Below are 16316 nucleotides of genomic sequence, written 5' to 3' on the forward strand. Positions count from 1 at the left end.
CCGTATCGTCCAATGGCAATACCCACCATCACTGCTAGTCTGCTGCTGGGAATCCCTGGTTTGATCGTGCTGCCGATCCCTGGGGCCCCTGGCTTGGCCCTCCTAATCGTGGGTTGCCCTCTGGAGTTCCCGGTTGACTTCACTTGCTCTCTTCTTCCTCTCTCTTCCTCTCTCTCAACCTTCATCTCACACCCTCGACACCTGCGCCGACAATGGGCGAAAAGGAACCACGCCCGCCCTCCCCGGGCGCTGGCGGCACCACAAACGACACCCAACTCCTCGCCAAAATGGGCTACAAGCAAGAACTGCAGCGCTCGTACTCCACGCTCCAGATCTTCGCCGTCGCCTTCAGCATCATGGGCCTCGTCCCGTCCATCGCATCAACTATTGCGTTTTCGCTGCCTGCCGGCCCCGCGGGCATGGTCTGGGTATGTCTCCCTTACATTCTTCAGGCGTACCGTACCTTCGGGTACTAGCAGGGATTCGTGCCTAGTGCCTGGTGCTAACTGCCCGTGCGTCATAGGGCTGGTTCACAGCCAGCATCCTGATCTTCACGGTCGGACTGGCGATGGCCGATATGGCGAGCGCGATGCCCACGGCGGGTGGATTATACTGGTGGACGCATTACTTTGCAGGCAGGAGGTTCAAGAACCCGCTGAGCTTTCTGGTCGGGTATAGCAATACCCTGGGGTTGATTGGGGGGATCTGCTCGGTTGATTGTACACCCACCACCCTGGTATTCTCAACACAGATGGGCTAACAATGGCAATTGTGACTAGATACGCTCTCCCTGCTCATCCTCGCCTGCATCTCCATCGCCCGCGACGGCACCTGGGCCGCCTCCAACGGCACAATCTACGGCCTCTACGCCGGCCTCATCATCATCCACTCCCTGTCCACAATCCTGCTCAGCAACGCCATGCCCCGCATCCAGACGGCCTGCATTTTTATTAATGTTGCCATCATCATCGCGACCGTCGTCGCATTGCCCGTCGGCAAAGTAACCCGTGGTGGAACGCTCAACTCCGGCGCCTTTGTCTTCGGGCACGTCGATAACCTGTCGAACTGGCCGAGCGGGTGGAACTTCGTGCTGGCGTTTATGTCGCCCATCTACGCGATTGGGTTCTTTGATAGCTGCGTGCATATGAGCGAGGAGGCGCGCGATGCCGCCAAGGCTGTCCCCCGGGGCATCCTGTTCAGTGCGGCGTCTGCGTGTGTGTTGGGGTTTCTGGTGCTGGCTGTTATTGCGGCGGTTATGGATCCGGTTGTTGCGAATACGGCGGGGAGCGTGTTTGGGCAGCCTATGGCGCAGGTTTGACATACCAATTCATCTCATGCTTGGATTGTGGACTGATGTATGGATGCAGATCTACTACGACGCCCTCGGCAAACACGGCGCACTGGGCTTCATGGCCGTGCTGATCCTCATCCAATTCCTGATCGGACTGAGCCTGGTACGTCCCTCTATGGTATCCCTCCACCCATCCCCTCTAATAGCGTATCCAGATCATCGCCGCCTCGCGCCAAGTCTTCGCCTTCAGCCGCGACCACGCCCTCCCCTTCTCGCCCCTCCTGCGCAAAATAACACCCATCTACGGACACCCGCAGCCCATCAACGCAATCGTCTTCCTCGGCGGCATCTGCATCATCTTCGGCCTGCTGGCCCTGATCAACAGCGTCGCCGCAAACGCGCTCTTCTCGCTCTTCGTTGCCTCGAACTACGTCGCCTGGGGCACGCCGATCCTCTGCCGTCTTATCTGGAACAAGCGCTTTGTCCCGGGTGTATTTTACACAGGCAGAAGAATCAGTAAGCCTGTTGCGGGCGTGGCGGTCGCCTGGTTGGCGTTTGGGCTGCTGCTGAGTATGTTTCCGAGTGTGAGGGATCCGGCGCGTGAGTTGCCCCAGTTTTCCCATTTCTGTGTCTATGGTATTGGTATGGGGTTGTGTGCTGATTGTGATATAGCTGGTGATATGAACTACACCGTTGTGATCAATGGGTTCGTGTGGATTGCGAGCATGCTGTACTATGTTGTCTATGCGAGGAAGGTGTTTACCGGGCCGAGGGTTACGCTTGCGGAGGGCGTCTCTGAGACTGATCGTGGGAATGATCATGACTCCGATGCACAGACTGAGACGGGGACGGAGAGGTTCGAGGAGAAGGAGGCTGGGGCCACGGGGAATCCGGGGACGCCTACTTCTGCTGAGACGGCGGTTGGGAAGTGATAGACGTGATAGAGGTAATAGAGGACGTGTTCTAGACATGCTAGGATAGAGATCGCATTCTCCTGAGTTGTGATAGAGTCACCACCATCATGGGATACTTTGAACATGGCGCCAAACTCCCTATATGTATATTCTGCTTTGGCATTGCCTACTATGGTATGTGCTTACACTTCCAATGATTCATGCCATTCCATCTAATCTCTTTCCTCTATGTCTACCTCAGCCGGCGTAGTAAACCTTGGAAATGCATCAACCCATCCTCGCCTCGCTCCCATTCAAGAAGACCGCCACACACGTCGCATTGTCACTGCACGGCGTCGCAACCGCCTGGTCAACCAGCACCCTCGCCGCATCCTCCGCCTGACTCCCCGCATTCAACATCTGCACAAGCCCCTCCATGATCTTGCCGTCCTCCAGCACATTCGTGACCCCGTCCGACGTCAGCGCAAGAATATACTGTGCGTCTTTGCGCAGGTCGACCCGCTTGAACGATAGCTGCACCGTGATCAGGTCGTCCGTTGCCTTCTCCGTCCCGCCCTGAGTTCCAGCGCCAGTTCCAGCGCCAGTTCCAGCGCCAGTTCCAGCTCCAGTTCCAGTATAATTCTGCGTTGGCGCGTTGGATGGCTCTGCATCTGCACACATCGCAGCCCGTTGCCCATCCGTCTTCGGTGCGTCCGCCGCCGTGATCAGCGGCGTCTTGTACTGCAAGTCTCCCAGCGCGCGCGACATGTTGAGGCTGCCGATGCGCGGCACGTCGTGCTGCGACTGCACCACCCCGCCCGCCTTTTCGATGCGTACCTTTTCCTCGGTATCTTCGGGTTTGTGTGCTGTCGTCAGGCGGCTCTATGCCCGTCCACCCAGTAGTTAGCCAATCCACCCTCAACCAACCTGCTATGGTCAAAGAAAAAGGAAAGGAAAGGAAAGGAAACATGAACATACAACATTCATCACGCTCCCCGTCCCCGGCTCCCTCTCCGCCAAGAGAACATGCGAGTCGCCGATATTCCCAACGACCAGAACGCCCCTCTTCAAATCAATCACCGCCAGCGACGCCGTGGACCCCGACACCGCGAAGGCGTCGTTTCCCTCGTTGAACCCCTGCATGAGCAGGTCGTCTTCGCGGTCAATGGCGGCCTGCATGGCGTGCTCGTACATGCCGGCTTTGAATTCGGGGGAGGAGAGGAGGAGGCGCGGGATGTGCTGCTTTGCGTGCGCGGAGACGGCGGGCGAGCCGCTGTCGTCATCGTCATTGTGGTTCTTAGTTACGGTCTCTGTGGGGGTGGTGGACGTACTGCCCGTCGAAGACCGCGAAGAGTGCGATTGACTCGTCTATGTCTATGTCTTTGTCTGGGGACTCTGTGGACGTCAGGATTATGTACGTGTCTTGTTGGTCGGGGCGGGAGCCTTGGGCCTGGCGAGGGGTGTGATTAGTATTAGTATTTCCAATGCATTGGTTGGGTAGCTAGACGAGACGTACGCTCTGGGCGCCGGCGGCGTGTAGTTCGATGGTGGTTGAGCCTAGACTGGCCATGACGGTGTGGTGTTCTGCGGAAAGGCAGGTGGTGGCTCGATGTATATAAAGTTGGGCTGGGATGACGTGGGCCTGACAGACTTCAGGTTACGGGCGTATGGCGAGGGCATCGCAGGCAAGCATGCTCCACAGTATAGCTGGCAGGAGGACCTAGACTCGCTATCCCGTGGTTCTTGATCAGAAGTGGTGATTCATACTGACACAACGCCGTTCTATAAGAATGCGCTTGTCTCTGCCCAGGTGTAGATCTACCCCATATCCAATTCCAACACCATCGTATCTTGATACCTACGAAACTTCCAATTGCACTTGCGTCAGAATGCCCCGCTACCAGAACGGCCAGATGGTGGAGTACAAGCCTGTGGGCGGTACGTGTACCATCTTCCCATGACATCCTGTACTGACAGCTGAGGCCGCGACTCCAACACGTCCAAGAGCACCGGCACGATCAAGTCCGTGCTGACCGAGTCCGGCAGACAGGCCGACCGCAACGTCGACGCGAGCCAGGACAAGCCGCGATACGAGGTGCGTCTTGTCTATCATGTTGAAGGCTGCTAATGGAGATATGCAGATCGAAAACTCCAACACCGGCAAACTCACCAGCGTGTACGAGGACAACATCTTGGGTGAGGCTTAGGTAGCTATGGTACTCTTGACTGTCAGTGTAGCTAAGCTGTCATTGAATGAAATCGATTGAATTAAACTTTTCAATACATTCTGTAACGTAAAGCCATCATCATACTTTTCTCTCTCTACAACTGCGTCAACTGCGGACCCTCCTTGGCCGCTGGCGCAGAGTGCCTCGTCTCCAGGTACACCTTCTGCACGCCGCCATCGCGCTGGTTGAAGAGCTCATACACCCTGCCGATATCCTCAAGCCGGAACCGATGGCTGACCATGTGCAGCGGGTCGATCTCGCCCTTCTGGATCAGACGCATCAGGTCCTCCCAGTATTTCTGGACCGGAGCCTGGCCGTTGCCGATGAGCCGCACGCCCGTCTGCATCAGGGCCCCGATGTTGAAGTGGTTCGTCTGCACACATTAGCATTTCCCACTAAAAATAGGATAGGACTCATACAAATCCCGCATAAACACCGGTAATTCCAACCCTTCCAAACGGCCGCACAGCCGTAATCATCTCATTGACAATCTCGCTCGTGTCCGTCTCCGCCCCAACCATCTGCTCGAAGAAATGCACCCACCCCTTCGCATACTCCCCCCCCACACACTCGAGGCACACATCAACCCCATGGTCCGTGATCTTGCGCAGATGCGCCGACACACTCTCCCCGCGGGGCAGCTTCGAGAAATCCACCGTCTCAACCCGCGGCACCTTCCCCTTGACATAGTCCAGCCTCCAACCGCCCTCGCCCCCATCAACAACAAACACGCGTTGAGCCCCATGGTAAAACGCAAACTCCACCGCCATCTGCCCGATCGGCCCCGCGCCCCAAACCGCAACCGTATCGCCCTTGTTGACCCCGGTGTCGACAACACAATGCCAGCTCGTCCCAATCACATCGGACAGGTAAAGCGCCTTCTCATCCGGCACATCATCCGGGATCGGAAGCAGATTGACGTCCCCATACGGCACACGCAGGTACTCCGCCTGCCCGCCCGCAAACCCGCCGGTGAAGTGGCTGTACCCGAAGATCCCCGCCGTGCGCTTGCCGTACATGGCGTTGGTGATGCTGTTCTCGTTGGTGTTCTCGCACTGGCTGTACAGCTGGGCGGCGCAGCGCTTGCACGTGCCGCAGGCGATGGGGAAGGAGACGACGACGCGCTGCCCGGGTTTGTATTTCTTGCTGTCTGGTCCGACGGATTCGATCACGCCGCAGCATTCGTGGCCGAGGACGTCGCCTTTTTGGAGCTGCGGGATTACGCCTGCGTTTTCACTTTCGTTAGAGCTGCCTTGTCTACTCTCTGTTTCTGGAGGGAAGAGGCCGAGGCCGAGGCCTACCGTGGTAGAGATGCAGGTCGCTGCCGCACACTGTGCTTCCTGTTACGCGGACGATGGCGTCTGCGCTGTCGACGACGCGGGGCTTGGGCATTTCAACTGGGAATTCTGTTAGCTATGCTCGTGCTTGATGTGTGTGTGTCTCACCAATGCCAACGCTGTTCTTGCCCTGCCAGACGGCGGCCTGGATCTTCTCGCCTGTCTCGACGCCATACTCGTTGTTGTAGTTGCTGATGTCGGTGTGAACAGTGGCGGTGTTGTCGTGGCCGATGGCCTTTTCGACGAGGTTGGCGGCCTGTGTTGTGGCCATTTTGTATGGGATAGTATAAGGTTGGGGACCTTGGGATTAGTTTGGTCGATATGGGTTGTTATTGGGTTGGTGTGTGGGGATGTTGGGTTGTGATTGATCGTCAGGTAGTTCTGGATGATATGGTATTGCTTCTGATGGAGATGTATGAGTATAAGTTCTCTCTTCTTCTCATGTTCTACTGAAGTGGTGATGTAGGGCTGCATCACCATGACATCAAGTCACATGACCGTCCTCCTCAGCATGGCCTGACAGGCCCAGAACCGTGTCTCGTCAACATGACGCCTGTCAAAGATTTTAAACGTTCCAATAAGCTTACCAGCCTCTGCAGATTGCTGCCTCCATATACAATACAATCCCTGCATGTGCAGTTCATCCTTGTGCAGCCCCTCCCCAGGCCACCAGCCCCAGCCCCAGCCCCAGCCCTAGTAACAAGTCAGCTCACCACTCCTGCACCCCATCCCGACTAACAACCCTCCCAACATCCCCATCCCTCCGCCCCTCAATCACATCCCGAAACAACGGCCCCGCAACCTCCGGCTCGCCCGCCCCAAACGCCCTCAGCTGCTGCGCCCCAACCCCACCCAACCCCGTCGCCAGAAACCCGGGACTAATCGCAAAGACCTTGACCCCATCATTCTTGAGCATGCGCTCCCACTCCCGCATCATCATATTCAGCCCCGTCTTCGCACTGCGGTAACTGGCCGCACTGATCCCCGCCGCGCTCTTCGGCCACCCGGCCTCGGGACTGCGGTCAACCGGCAGATTCCGGCGCTGGCTGCCGATGAGCGTTGATGTGCCTGATGTCACGAAGAGGAGGCGCGGGTCGGTGCTTTGTAGCAGCAGCGGGATGAACGTGGACGTGAGGACCTGCGCGCCTGTGACGTTCACATCCCATGATTTGTTCCAGGCTTGACGCGGGCTGAGCTTGGACGGGATCAGGGAGTCAAAGTTTGCCCCTGGTAAATATACCATAGTAGGTTAGCACAGCATTATCCAGACGTTTATTATGGACTTATGTAGTGGCGTACCCGCGTTGTTAACCAGCGCATCGACCCTCCCGAATGTCCGCGCCACCTCGTCGTGCGCGCGCTCGATGGACTCGTCTGACTCGACGTCTACCACAAGCGGGGCAAGCTTGTTTGTGCTCTCCGGGAACTCGGTCTGGATTGCGCTGATGGCGTCCTGTGATTTGGAGAGTGAGCGCGCGCCGACGAGGACGGTGTACGCCTTGTCGGCGCTGTAGAGGGCGCGCACGACTTGGTAGCCGATGCCGGTGTTGGCGCCGGTGATGAGGACGATTCGTGTGTCGGACATGGTGTGCTGTGTGATTGTTGAGGTATGTGACTGTGTGGTTATAAGGGTACGTTTTAAGTCAGCGGCTTAAATCCGCGCGGTCGGTTACCGGTATATCCACGGTTAAGTCCGGTGTATGCTCCACTGTGGATCGAATACGGGGTATACATTTTGTATCACGAGGAGAAATAGGCCATGTAGTCAAGGATGGACCCGAGTGTGGGAGGACAAATGGACGGAATGATGGTTCGCCAGTCGAGATCCAGCAGCCTCTACTACGCTGCTATAGGTATGGTATACTTGAAGCAACACCGAAAGTACACAAACTCTCTCCGCTTGCATATGGCAAACGGAGATAACCCCGGCCTGGACTGTGAATGCCGTGCTAAGTCCATGTCCATGGACTCAGAAGATGTAGATGAATTGACACGCAAACTCGGGTCTTCTCGTCTTGAAGACATACCATCATAATACGAGTGGTTAGCAGCGCAGATCTGGTATCTTTAATGCAGTGGCATCAATTCAGGACAGTGACAGTCTAGAGGAAACGAATAAGAAGACGGGCACCACATGCTCTACGAAGTTAGGGCTAGCTAAGGTCCAAATGAGACCCCCTTGAGCGACCTCCGCTGATCTGGCGCATCGCACGCTGAAAAACTGACCTGCGTATCGGAAGGCACCTGCAGTGGCGTCAACATGATTGTCTCTTTTAGCTGATCGCACCAGTGGGTTTGGTTGGGTAGGATAGTAAGAGAGGGCAGTGCTTGGTGATATATTCACGCCGAATGCGTAGAGAGCGACCGGGTTGTCTGTAAACACGGTGGTGGGTACCATATTGTACTAGAGGACCTTGGGGGGTCTGGAAGGTTCTTCGAGCCAGAGAGACAGTTTGGGTGCTGAATGCTGGATGATACCATGGGATACGGTATGGAGAGGTACCATCAGAGGTAGAAAGAGGATGGTGAATGGACGACTGGAGATATATGACTTTCATTTTTTCGCTCACCTGCTCAATCTCTTGAGCCTATCTGCAGCTAGAAGTGAAGCTAAGATATCTCCTGCCTATCGAGTCAGGCTGAAAGTTCTGTCCCTTTGTGATCCGAGATCACGAAGATCGCATAAGCTCATCTCCTCCGCTTAGGCCGACTTCGTAACAGGGCTGGAATAGTGACAAAGACAGCCAAAGAAGGCCCCACCATCACTTCTGCTTCCCCATGGATACCATTGAGCGGCGGGGAAGATGTGAATCTAGAAAGAAAGCGAACAGGAATTCTGCTGTAATGGCTAGCTAGTCAAACGGGCAAACAGGACAGCGCAGTTGCAAGTGCTGCTGTAGACCGAACTGATGCGCACAACGTCTCCAAGGCCAGACAGCTAGACACATTTAGACTTGGGCTACAGCTGGAATAAAGCTGAGGAAGCCAATGAAGTGTGGAAGGGAGAAAATGTTCAACAGCGAATATCCATTCCTTGGTGACAGCAGCCACGAGGTCCTTGACATTTGGTGGGAGTAAGGATGGCCAAGGCCCCTCAAGACCGCTGGCGTTCTCATTGTCTGTCTATCCTGCCACTGCCATTGAAGAGAGAATGCCACATTTCAGGAGATCTTGCTCGTTGAACTTCTTTGTTGCCGACGCAGCGCTGGGCATCGCAACTCAAGGCAATATTTCGGGTGACCAAGGCTGGGAACTATACCTAGGTAGTAAGTGAATGGATTAAAATTGACCTATAAGACGAGAATATGTGTTCGAGCTGAGCCGGACTATATTATTAGTAGCTCGATGTTTCATATCTCGAGGTTCTTTTGCAAGCGCCGGACGTGGCACCGGCACCGACAACAAAGGGCCCCAACAAGATGGGATGCCCAGGCTATACGCCTATCCATGGGTGTCTATAAATTCTAACAAAGCATTCCAACCCGACACTAACAGTGACCCGCTGACTCGGGTCTTTGTTAGTTCAAGATGATAATCATCCACGGTTAAAAATAATCTGGACGGTCAACGGACCCGGCGAGACATTCACAGCCCGGCCATCCTTTGAAGGAAATATAAGATCGAGTCCTCCAGCCCTCTACCCAAGACCGTCAACGACAACCCTACAACTGAGACTAAGCATTCCCTACCCGCCTCACCAAGTCTACCTCTATCCTTCCAATCCCTTATTCACTCATCCCAAACAACCACCACAATGCCCATGTCCGGCCTCGACCTCGGGCGCCTCCCCTGGACGCTCGAAACAACCGAAACCGTAACGAGCCTCACAGGCCTAGACACGCTCGCCGCGCACCAATTCACCGCGAGCCTAGCCGCCAACCTCCGCGAGTCCGGCATCCACACGTACAGCATCGTGCTCGGCAAAGACCCAGCGGCCAACGGCACACAATGGACGCTGTGGACGCAATTCGCGCGCCCAGACGACGACCACCACACGGTCACAGCGGGCGGGGAGAAATGGTGGGAGCCGCTGCGGGCGGTGTTCCTGGAGCGGATCGGCACGAACGACGAGGACGCGGGGTCGTTCTTCACGCCGTGCTCGGAGAAATTCGGGCGCGACCTGCTGGGCGTGATCAAGAACCGCACGAACGTCGTGCTGTTCAAGGACATCCCGTACGTGCTGTACAAGCTGGGCAAGTTCCGCGAGGACGAGTGGGAGGCGTACGGCGAGCTGTACCGCGAGCTGATGACCTGCCTCGGCCGCGTCCAGGACCTGGCCAACATGTGCCAGGGGAAGTACGGGTGGAGCGAGGCGCGGTGTCTCCCGCTGTACCGGGAGCTGTTCCTTGAGCTGGAGGATGCGGTGGGGATGGAGCGGCTGAAGGAGCTGGAGGGCGAGATTGAGGGGAAGGACCTGAGTGATTGGGATCGCATCACGTGGTACAGGAGCACGTATCAGGATCTTGTGGGCAATGAGGTGGTTGTGCCGGAGCGGCGGGATGCGATTTGGGAGGAGCTCCGGGCGGCGCAGGGCCGCTGGTCGCGGGTGTATGAGGCGATTGCGCCGGGGTTTTTGGCGGATGGGGATGACGAGATGCAGGCTTATTTGGACGCCGAGGCGGAGGCCGAGAGGCAGATGGTGCAGGCGTTGGACGAGGCGGAGGAGGCCGAGAGGGAGGCGCGCAGGCAGGCGGAGGAGGCGGAGGAGTATGATTCGGAGTTGGATTGAGGTTGGCCAGGTTCTTTTGCTATAACTAAAACCAAGGAAGAGGAGGTCGACATGGAGGATCCCGGAGGCGGACGATGAGATGGAGCTGTAAAGCGTGTTTTCTCTGGTTACTTGTTTCTGGCTTGATCGTCTCTAGTTCTGCTTGTTGGTTAGTCTTCGTGTTCTGTCTTGTATAATTCTTGCTATCCTTGAATCAAGCCTTGTTCTACTAGATTTATACTGTGCCGTTTGATGTTTGTGCTCTTATTTGGCGTAGAGCTGTCCAGTGATAATAACGCATTCGATAGCTAAAGAACGTCCAAACATGGATGATCTGCGGTGCCCGTAGTTACTGGTACTCTCTTTATCCCCGTGGAAAGGCGAGTAGACATGGTTTTGGACGGATTAATCTCGAGGGACAAATGAGAAGAGCACGCAGAATCAACTTTAAAACCACTCGAACGGACTCTTCTGACATTTTGGCCACTTTTAAGCTTCTGAATAGAAGGAATCAAGGGCCAGTGGGAAAGCTATTCAATAATTAAGCTTGCAAAACCTGCAAGAGTGCACCAACCGTTACAGGGGAAAATATATATAATGGGAGGCCAGGACAAGGTTGCTTGCATGCTGATTCTCGCACAGTCTTGACCAGCGAGCGCATTAGGGCTAGTATGATACTCCCTAGGTGGTTAATCTCCACGGGTGCTGAGAACCACTTCTTTTTCTACCCAGGTGCTTTTTGCAGAGTTTACGCCCGCTTTGGTGACCCGCACGAAAGCCCTCCTTCCCGTACAAATAGCCGTTCCTGCGAAGCATAATATATGGTGTAGCTATTTAAACAGGCAAGCCTTGGCAGACAGGCTGGAGCGGAGGGACGGGACAACGTGAACGGCCAATCAAGGCTCGAGGCACTTCGGAAAAGCAAGGCTAATGGATGGTTCCTCTGCCAAGCCTAAAGATGTCTACAAAGGTACTGTAGAAGGGAGTTACGGCGGTAGGGATGACCGGGTCGGCTTGGACGGCCTTCACCTAGGACATACTCCGTAGGCGCTCATATAAATACCATCCAGTTTCAAAAGTTTGCGGCAAAGCAGCCGAGATCCGACGCGTTCACACCTAATGCCAGCATCGCGGCCTTGATTCGGAATCGGCAGTCGATGACTGTCGAAAGGATACTGAAGCAAGGCGGCTGGGAAAACTCGAGGGCTGGTGGTACAAAACAGACGTGCGACGTTGGGCAAGTGTAACTGGGCGACAAAAAAAAGAATGAGGTTATCCCGAGGAAAAGGATAGGGAGGCTGGCGGCGGATGAGCCGGATGTCTTAGCAGGACATGGGACGGTAGCAGTGCCAATGAGACGCCACGATGGAAGGGAAGAGAAAGGGAGGGGCTGAACTGGATGCAAGCCGACAAAAGCAAAAACGATGACACACTTTGTGCAACGTGGTGCAAATGTCGAGATCCATGCAGCGGTCACGCCTGCACAGGCCATGGAGGCTTTCGATAGTCTCGAGGCTAAAGACGCTGCAATATATGAATGCTACCAACCGCGGACTTGTGCAGGGGCGGCCCTTTTAGCAGCTTTGTCTATGTCGCCATTGTAAGTTGGTAGGTAACCATGTGATGATTGGAGCTGGTCAATTTCGCGACATATGCCGCAATAGGCGGGGTGAGACAGGGTCAGTGCAGGGTTAGGGCTGCATGGGCCGCGTAAGGGACAAGGGTTCGATGGAGGGACTGATGATGCCATTGCCATTTAAAAATGACCACTGTCCATGTGAAGTTCATCTGTCAGAATTTTTAGAATGAATGAGACAGCGTATGTTTTGTTTCTAGATGGCCAATTGTTTCATGCGTTTGAGGGTGATGGGGCAGTTTGTGCAATAGTGGGAGTGTTGCTTTTGGGATTTCGATCGAGACTGGACTGTGAAGACTCGACGCTACTCCGGATGGCCACTGATTGCCCGATGGTCCAGACTCAGACTCAGGGGCCTGTTCTAGCTCGCCATTGCCACCAAAAATTGGCGCAATTGGGGATCTTGGCGCAATCTTTGCTGCCAGGTACGATCGCCAGTGGCCACTCCCTCTGGACTGGATATTTCTCACAACTCTGATGATTCTTACTGACGGACAAATCTCTCGCGTAAGGAAATTAACGTCGGAGGACTGCCCAAAGGGGCGTTGGCACTCTGGTCGCCGCCGACCTCGCTGTACAACCCCGGCCTCGACGATGCGGGGTGCCGGCCAATCAACTCGCTGCATGTCTCACTCTCTGCCATGGGATTGGCTGAGCCTACTCTGGTGGAGCCAGGCCCAGAGCAAATGAGAATCCGGGGGCGGGCCGGGGGGTTGCTAGCGTTGCATTCGTTGGATCTTGTGCCTGAGGGTTCGCAGTGATTGGGTTGCTGGCACTCACAGCAACAACACTGCAGCAGGTTGTTCGGAGGAATCCGTGCTGCAGTGTCACCCCGAGGCTGTCCAGCTGGTGGCGTTGGACCAGGCCAATATTTGGACAATCTCCGTCAAGCATATGGCGATCTCCAGTCGTTCCCTGCCTCGACCCTGGCACAATTGGCCTGCCCATCACGCTAATTCTTGGTCCATCTGGCTAAGAATATCCCTCTCCTCGGTCCCGCTGCACATGTGAGCTTTGAACTCACTCTCCCAGCTATATAAACCCTCTGCCGCCCCCTCCGTCCTCTCTCCAGTCAACTCGAACTGTCTTTCGTTACCGTCGCACAGCTTCAGTCCCGGGCACTCGTTCACTCCCGCTTAACCTATATATAATCTATAATACACCACCGGCACAATGAAGTTCACCGGCTTGTTCACCCTGGCCCTGGCCACCACCGCCCTGGCCACCCCAGCCAAGCGCCAGTCCTCCCCCGCCGACATCATCGACACCATCTCCGGCCAGGTCGCCGACCTCAACTCCGCCGTCGACTCCTACAGCGGCGGCGACCCCTCGGCCGTCCAGTCCGCCTCGGACTCCCTCGTCAGCACCATCAACTCCGCCGTCGAGCAGGTCAACAGCGGCCCGGACCTCTCCAACTCCGACGCCCTGGCCCTCACCTCGCCCATCCAGGACCTGACCGACGACGTCGAGTCCGTCGTCAACAAGATCATCGACAAGAAGGACCAGTTCGTTGAGGCCGGCGCCGGCGGCGCCGTCAAGTCCTCCCTGAACGACCAGTACACCGCCGCGTCCTCCCTCGCCGACGCCCTGACCTCCAAGGTCCCCAGCGCCCTGTCCGACATCGCCGCCGAGCTCTCCGCCGGCATCACCGCCGCCATCCAGAAGGGCATCGACGCCTACAAGGATGTCGAGGAGGGCGGCAGCTCGTCTACCTCTGCTACTTCCACTGCCACTGCCACCGAGACCTCCACCGGCTCTGAGACTGAGACCGCCACCTCCACCGAGACTGACGCGCCCACTTCCACCTCGTCTACCCCTGTCATCCCCACCTCCACTGAGTCCTCCGGCTCCGAGTCCACCCCCACCAGCTCCCCCTCCGAGACCCCTGCTGGCCCCGAGTTCACCGGTGCCGCCTCCAAGGAGCGCTTCTCCCTCGTCGGCGGTGCCCTTGCCGCCGTCGCTGTTGTCGTTGCCATCTAAGCTGGTCAGCCATAAGCATGGATAAGTGTGGATGATGTCTGATGCTTGATGACAGAATGGGATGGGATGCGGATGGATGGAAGGGGAAGTGATGGTAATGGAAAACATCTATCTATCTACTCTATGTACAGTTTCTCTTCATGCCCGCTGGGCGTCTCATTTTGGAAGGTTGCTTGACTTGACTGGCCTGGACTGGATATATTCATCCGACCTAGTAATACAGTGTACAGTGTATTGATATCGCGAGTAATGAATCATCATGTTTTGGATTTTGATCTTGAGTCTTGTAGCACAGCGCCCATGGTCGACTCTCGTACTTCGTACTTCGTGCCCTTGGTACTTTGCAATGCAGATCCGTCCGACCCACTGCATTGTCGCGAATTGGATCTCGACTTTCGTGCAACGGTGCAAGACCCAAAGTTTGGTCTTAATCTTAACGCGAGTCGGAACCTCGAACTTCACAGGGGTAAGCTCAAACCACTCAGGGGCCATTTCGGTACGGGGTGTGCCGTGGCTCAACCACGCTGGGTACCGTGGAACACTCGTCTCCTATATACTGACCGGTCGCGGGAAATGGGCCCTAAATGTTCGGCCGGTCAATTGGCCATGAACCAATGTCCGTTGGCGAGGCCTGATTTACTCTTAGACTATGGCATGGGCACCTGCATGGTACACCACCCCTTGGGGCGCCAAAATCTTGACGTCCTCAAACAGACTCTGAGACCGACGAGTCCACGCGAGCTTACACCGAGTTGATGGAGCCAGAGTAGGGATCGAATTTCTTTTCCGAAAATGGGTACTCAGCGAGAACTGAGGGCATCCGTCGACTCTGGCCAGGCTATCACTCATCGGGAGTAGAATGTACCTAGTTGACCATACCTAGGTAGGTACGTCGGGTCCTCAACGCACTATAGGCCTAGACAAGGTTCGTAAACGAGACTTGAACAAACCCTCTATGCCTGTTATTACAGATCCTCTATGGATGCATGATCGAGTTGGTCATCTGCTATCGCCTGCTATGGTACCGTACGGCACCTCCGCACATATTACGCTCTCGCTCTCTTCCCGTTCTCTTTTATATTCTTTTGGGCTGCCATGAATATCAATTCGCCTGCGGCAGGGTCTCAGATGCAATGAGACAGGTTCGGCTCGGTTGTGTTGTAATAAGGTCGGTCGAGATTAACCCGAGACCCTGTCTCACTGCATCTGAGACCCCGTCGCAGGCGCAAGACATTGTTAAGGCTTAATCCGACGTGACTGCGTCCGTTTCAGTGCCTACCTCCTCGCCCAAGACCTTGTCTGGAAGCGAAATATTCTTGATTTGACTGCGCTGCTGCTGTCTCATTGTGTCCTGGTTCATGTTTGTGCGGATACGCAACTATACAAAGCGAAATAAAGGCTCCTGAGGTGAGGTTTATGAACAACAGAAAAGATCGGGTGTACTGGCGACGCCTGGCAGGAGTTCACAGCTCCTGGCTTAGTATGGTGCCCAAGTTCAGTTCTTTCTAGTGAGCTAGGGCTCACTGTCTTGCATGGATGAGAGGTGGGTTCCAAGGTTAGTTTACATCTCTCTGCTCGGGGTGAGAAGCTCAACAAAGAGCGATGAGAGGGGCACAAGGAATTCAATACAGTGCCCTGCCTTTTCAACAGCTAGCGAGATGGATGCCTGCGCTGGCTCTCCTCGAAATTCGATGAGACTGCAAGTATCTCGAAGCAACTTGGCTATGTTCTTTGCTATGATTCGGCCTCGGATATGCGCATCCAATTACCAGGAGACGGTAGTTAGGGTATAGCCTGACTCGACCGGGTCCATTGAGAAATGCATAGTAGCACGAATGCGCCACCATCCTGAGAGTAACATCTGCATGCAGATTATCTCAATAATGATATAGTCTAGTCTTACTCAGGGAAAATGGCACATACACTATGCCCGCCCTGACCGACTCAACGAGCCGTGCGTACCAATCAGTTTGCATCCAGGTAGGGGATAGCCCTGAACGAGCGAGGTGGATAGCTTGTTGTTATTCTTATGTGGCAATGCGCTGTTCTACGTATGGTAGAAAGAGTTTCAATGCCGGCATGTGGTACGAACAGCGAGGATATGTTATAGCGCATATGGTATGCCACAGGCCCACAGCCATTGACTGACATCTGCCAGTTGTTAGGTAGAGCTGCTTGGTAAAGCAGCTTGCTGTGCTTATATTCGCCTGTTGTTGTGCCCTACGAGCCCGAACCACCGGCAC

General features: G+C 55.3%; 7 protein-coding genes across 7 annotated transcripts; 4 read left to right on the top strand and 3 right to left on the bottom strand.

The window, feature by feature from the left end:
• Positions 1-212: 212 nt before the first annotated feature.
• DSM5745_09135 (putative GABA permease (Uga4)) lies at positions 213-2223 on the top strand (the record flags this gene model as incomplete). The annotated part of the gene is made up of 6 exons (XM_026751151.1): positions 213-428; positions 524-719; positions 780-1312; positions 1368-1454; positions 1507-1891; positions 1964-2223. The coding sequence occupies 6 exons, from the start codon at positions 213-215 to the stop codon at positions 2221-2223; spliced, it is 1677 nt and encodes a 558-aa protein (XP_026600237.1).
• Positions 2224-2472: 249 nt separating this feature from the next.
• Positions 2473-3754, bottom strand: DSM5745_09136 (PP2C family serine/threonine-protein phosphatase; the record flags this gene model as incomplete). The annotated part of the gene is made up of 4 exons (XM_026751152.1): positions 2473-3066; positions 3163-3457; positions 3516-3634; positions 3701-3754. The coding sequence occupies 4 exons, from the start codon at positions 3752-3754 to the stop codon at positions 2473-2475; spliced, it is 1062 nt and encodes a 353-aa protein (XP_026600238.1).
• A 319-nt stretch (positions 3755-4073) lies between these two features.
• On the top strand, positions 4074-4391 carry DSM5745_09137 (DUF2945 domain-containing protein; the record flags this gene model as incomplete). Its single annotated transcript, XM_026751153.1, has 3 exons — positions 4074-4122; positions 4167-4279; positions 4326-4391. 3 exons carry the CDS (start codon positions 4074-4076, stop codon positions 4389-4391), a joined length of 228 nt encoding a protein of 75 aa, XP_026600239.1.
• Positions 4392-4506: 115 nt separating this feature from the next.
• Positions 4507-6020, bottom strand: DSM5745_09138 (zinc-dependent alcohol dehydrogenase; the record flags this gene model as incomplete). The annotated part of the gene is made up of 4 exons (XM_026751154.1): positions 4507-4785; positions 4832-5637; positions 5714-5809; positions 5858-6020. The coding sequence occupies 4 exons, from the start codon at positions 6018-6020 to the stop codon at positions 4507-4509; spliced, it is 1344 nt and encodes a 447-aa protein (XP_026600240.1).
• Positions 6021-6458: 438 nt separating this feature from the next.
• On the bottom strand, positions 6459-7334 carry DSM5745_09139 (putative short chain dehydrogenase; the record flags this gene model as incomplete). Its single annotated transcript, XM_026751155.1, has 2 exons — positions 6459-6976; positions 7049-7334. 2 exons carry the CDS (start codon positions 7332-7334, stop codon positions 6459-6461), a joined length of 804 nt encoding a protein of 267 aa, XP_026600241.1.
• Positions 7335-9503: 2169 nt separating this feature from the next.
• Positions 9504-10478, top strand: DSM5745_09140 (uncharacterized protein; the record flags this gene model as incomplete). The annotated part of the gene is made up of 1 exon (XM_026751156.1): positions 9504-10478. The coding sequence occupies one exon, from the start codon at positions 9504-9506 to the stop codon at positions 10476-10478; it is 975 nt and encodes a 324-aa protein (XP_026600242.1).
• A 2788-nt stretch (positions 10479-13266) lies between these two features.
• On the top strand, positions 13267-14073 carry DSM5745_09141 (cell wall mannoprotein 1 family protein; the record flags this gene model as incomplete). Its single annotated transcript, XM_026751157.1, has 1 exon — positions 13267-14073. The coding sequence occupies one exon, from the start codon at positions 13267-13269 to the stop codon at positions 14071-14073; it is 807 nt and encodes a 268-aa protein (XP_026600243.1).
• Between the last annotated feature and the right edge of the window lie 2243 nt (positions 14074-16316).

This window comes from Aspergillus mulundensis, assembly GCF_003369625.1.
Source record: "Aspergillus mulundensis strain DSM 5745 chromosome Unknown scaffold_11, whole genome shotgun sequence".
Taxonomy (NCBI): Eukaryota; Fungi; Ascomycota; class Eurotiomycetes; order Eurotiales; family Aspergillaceae; genus Aspergillus; species Aspergillus mulundensis.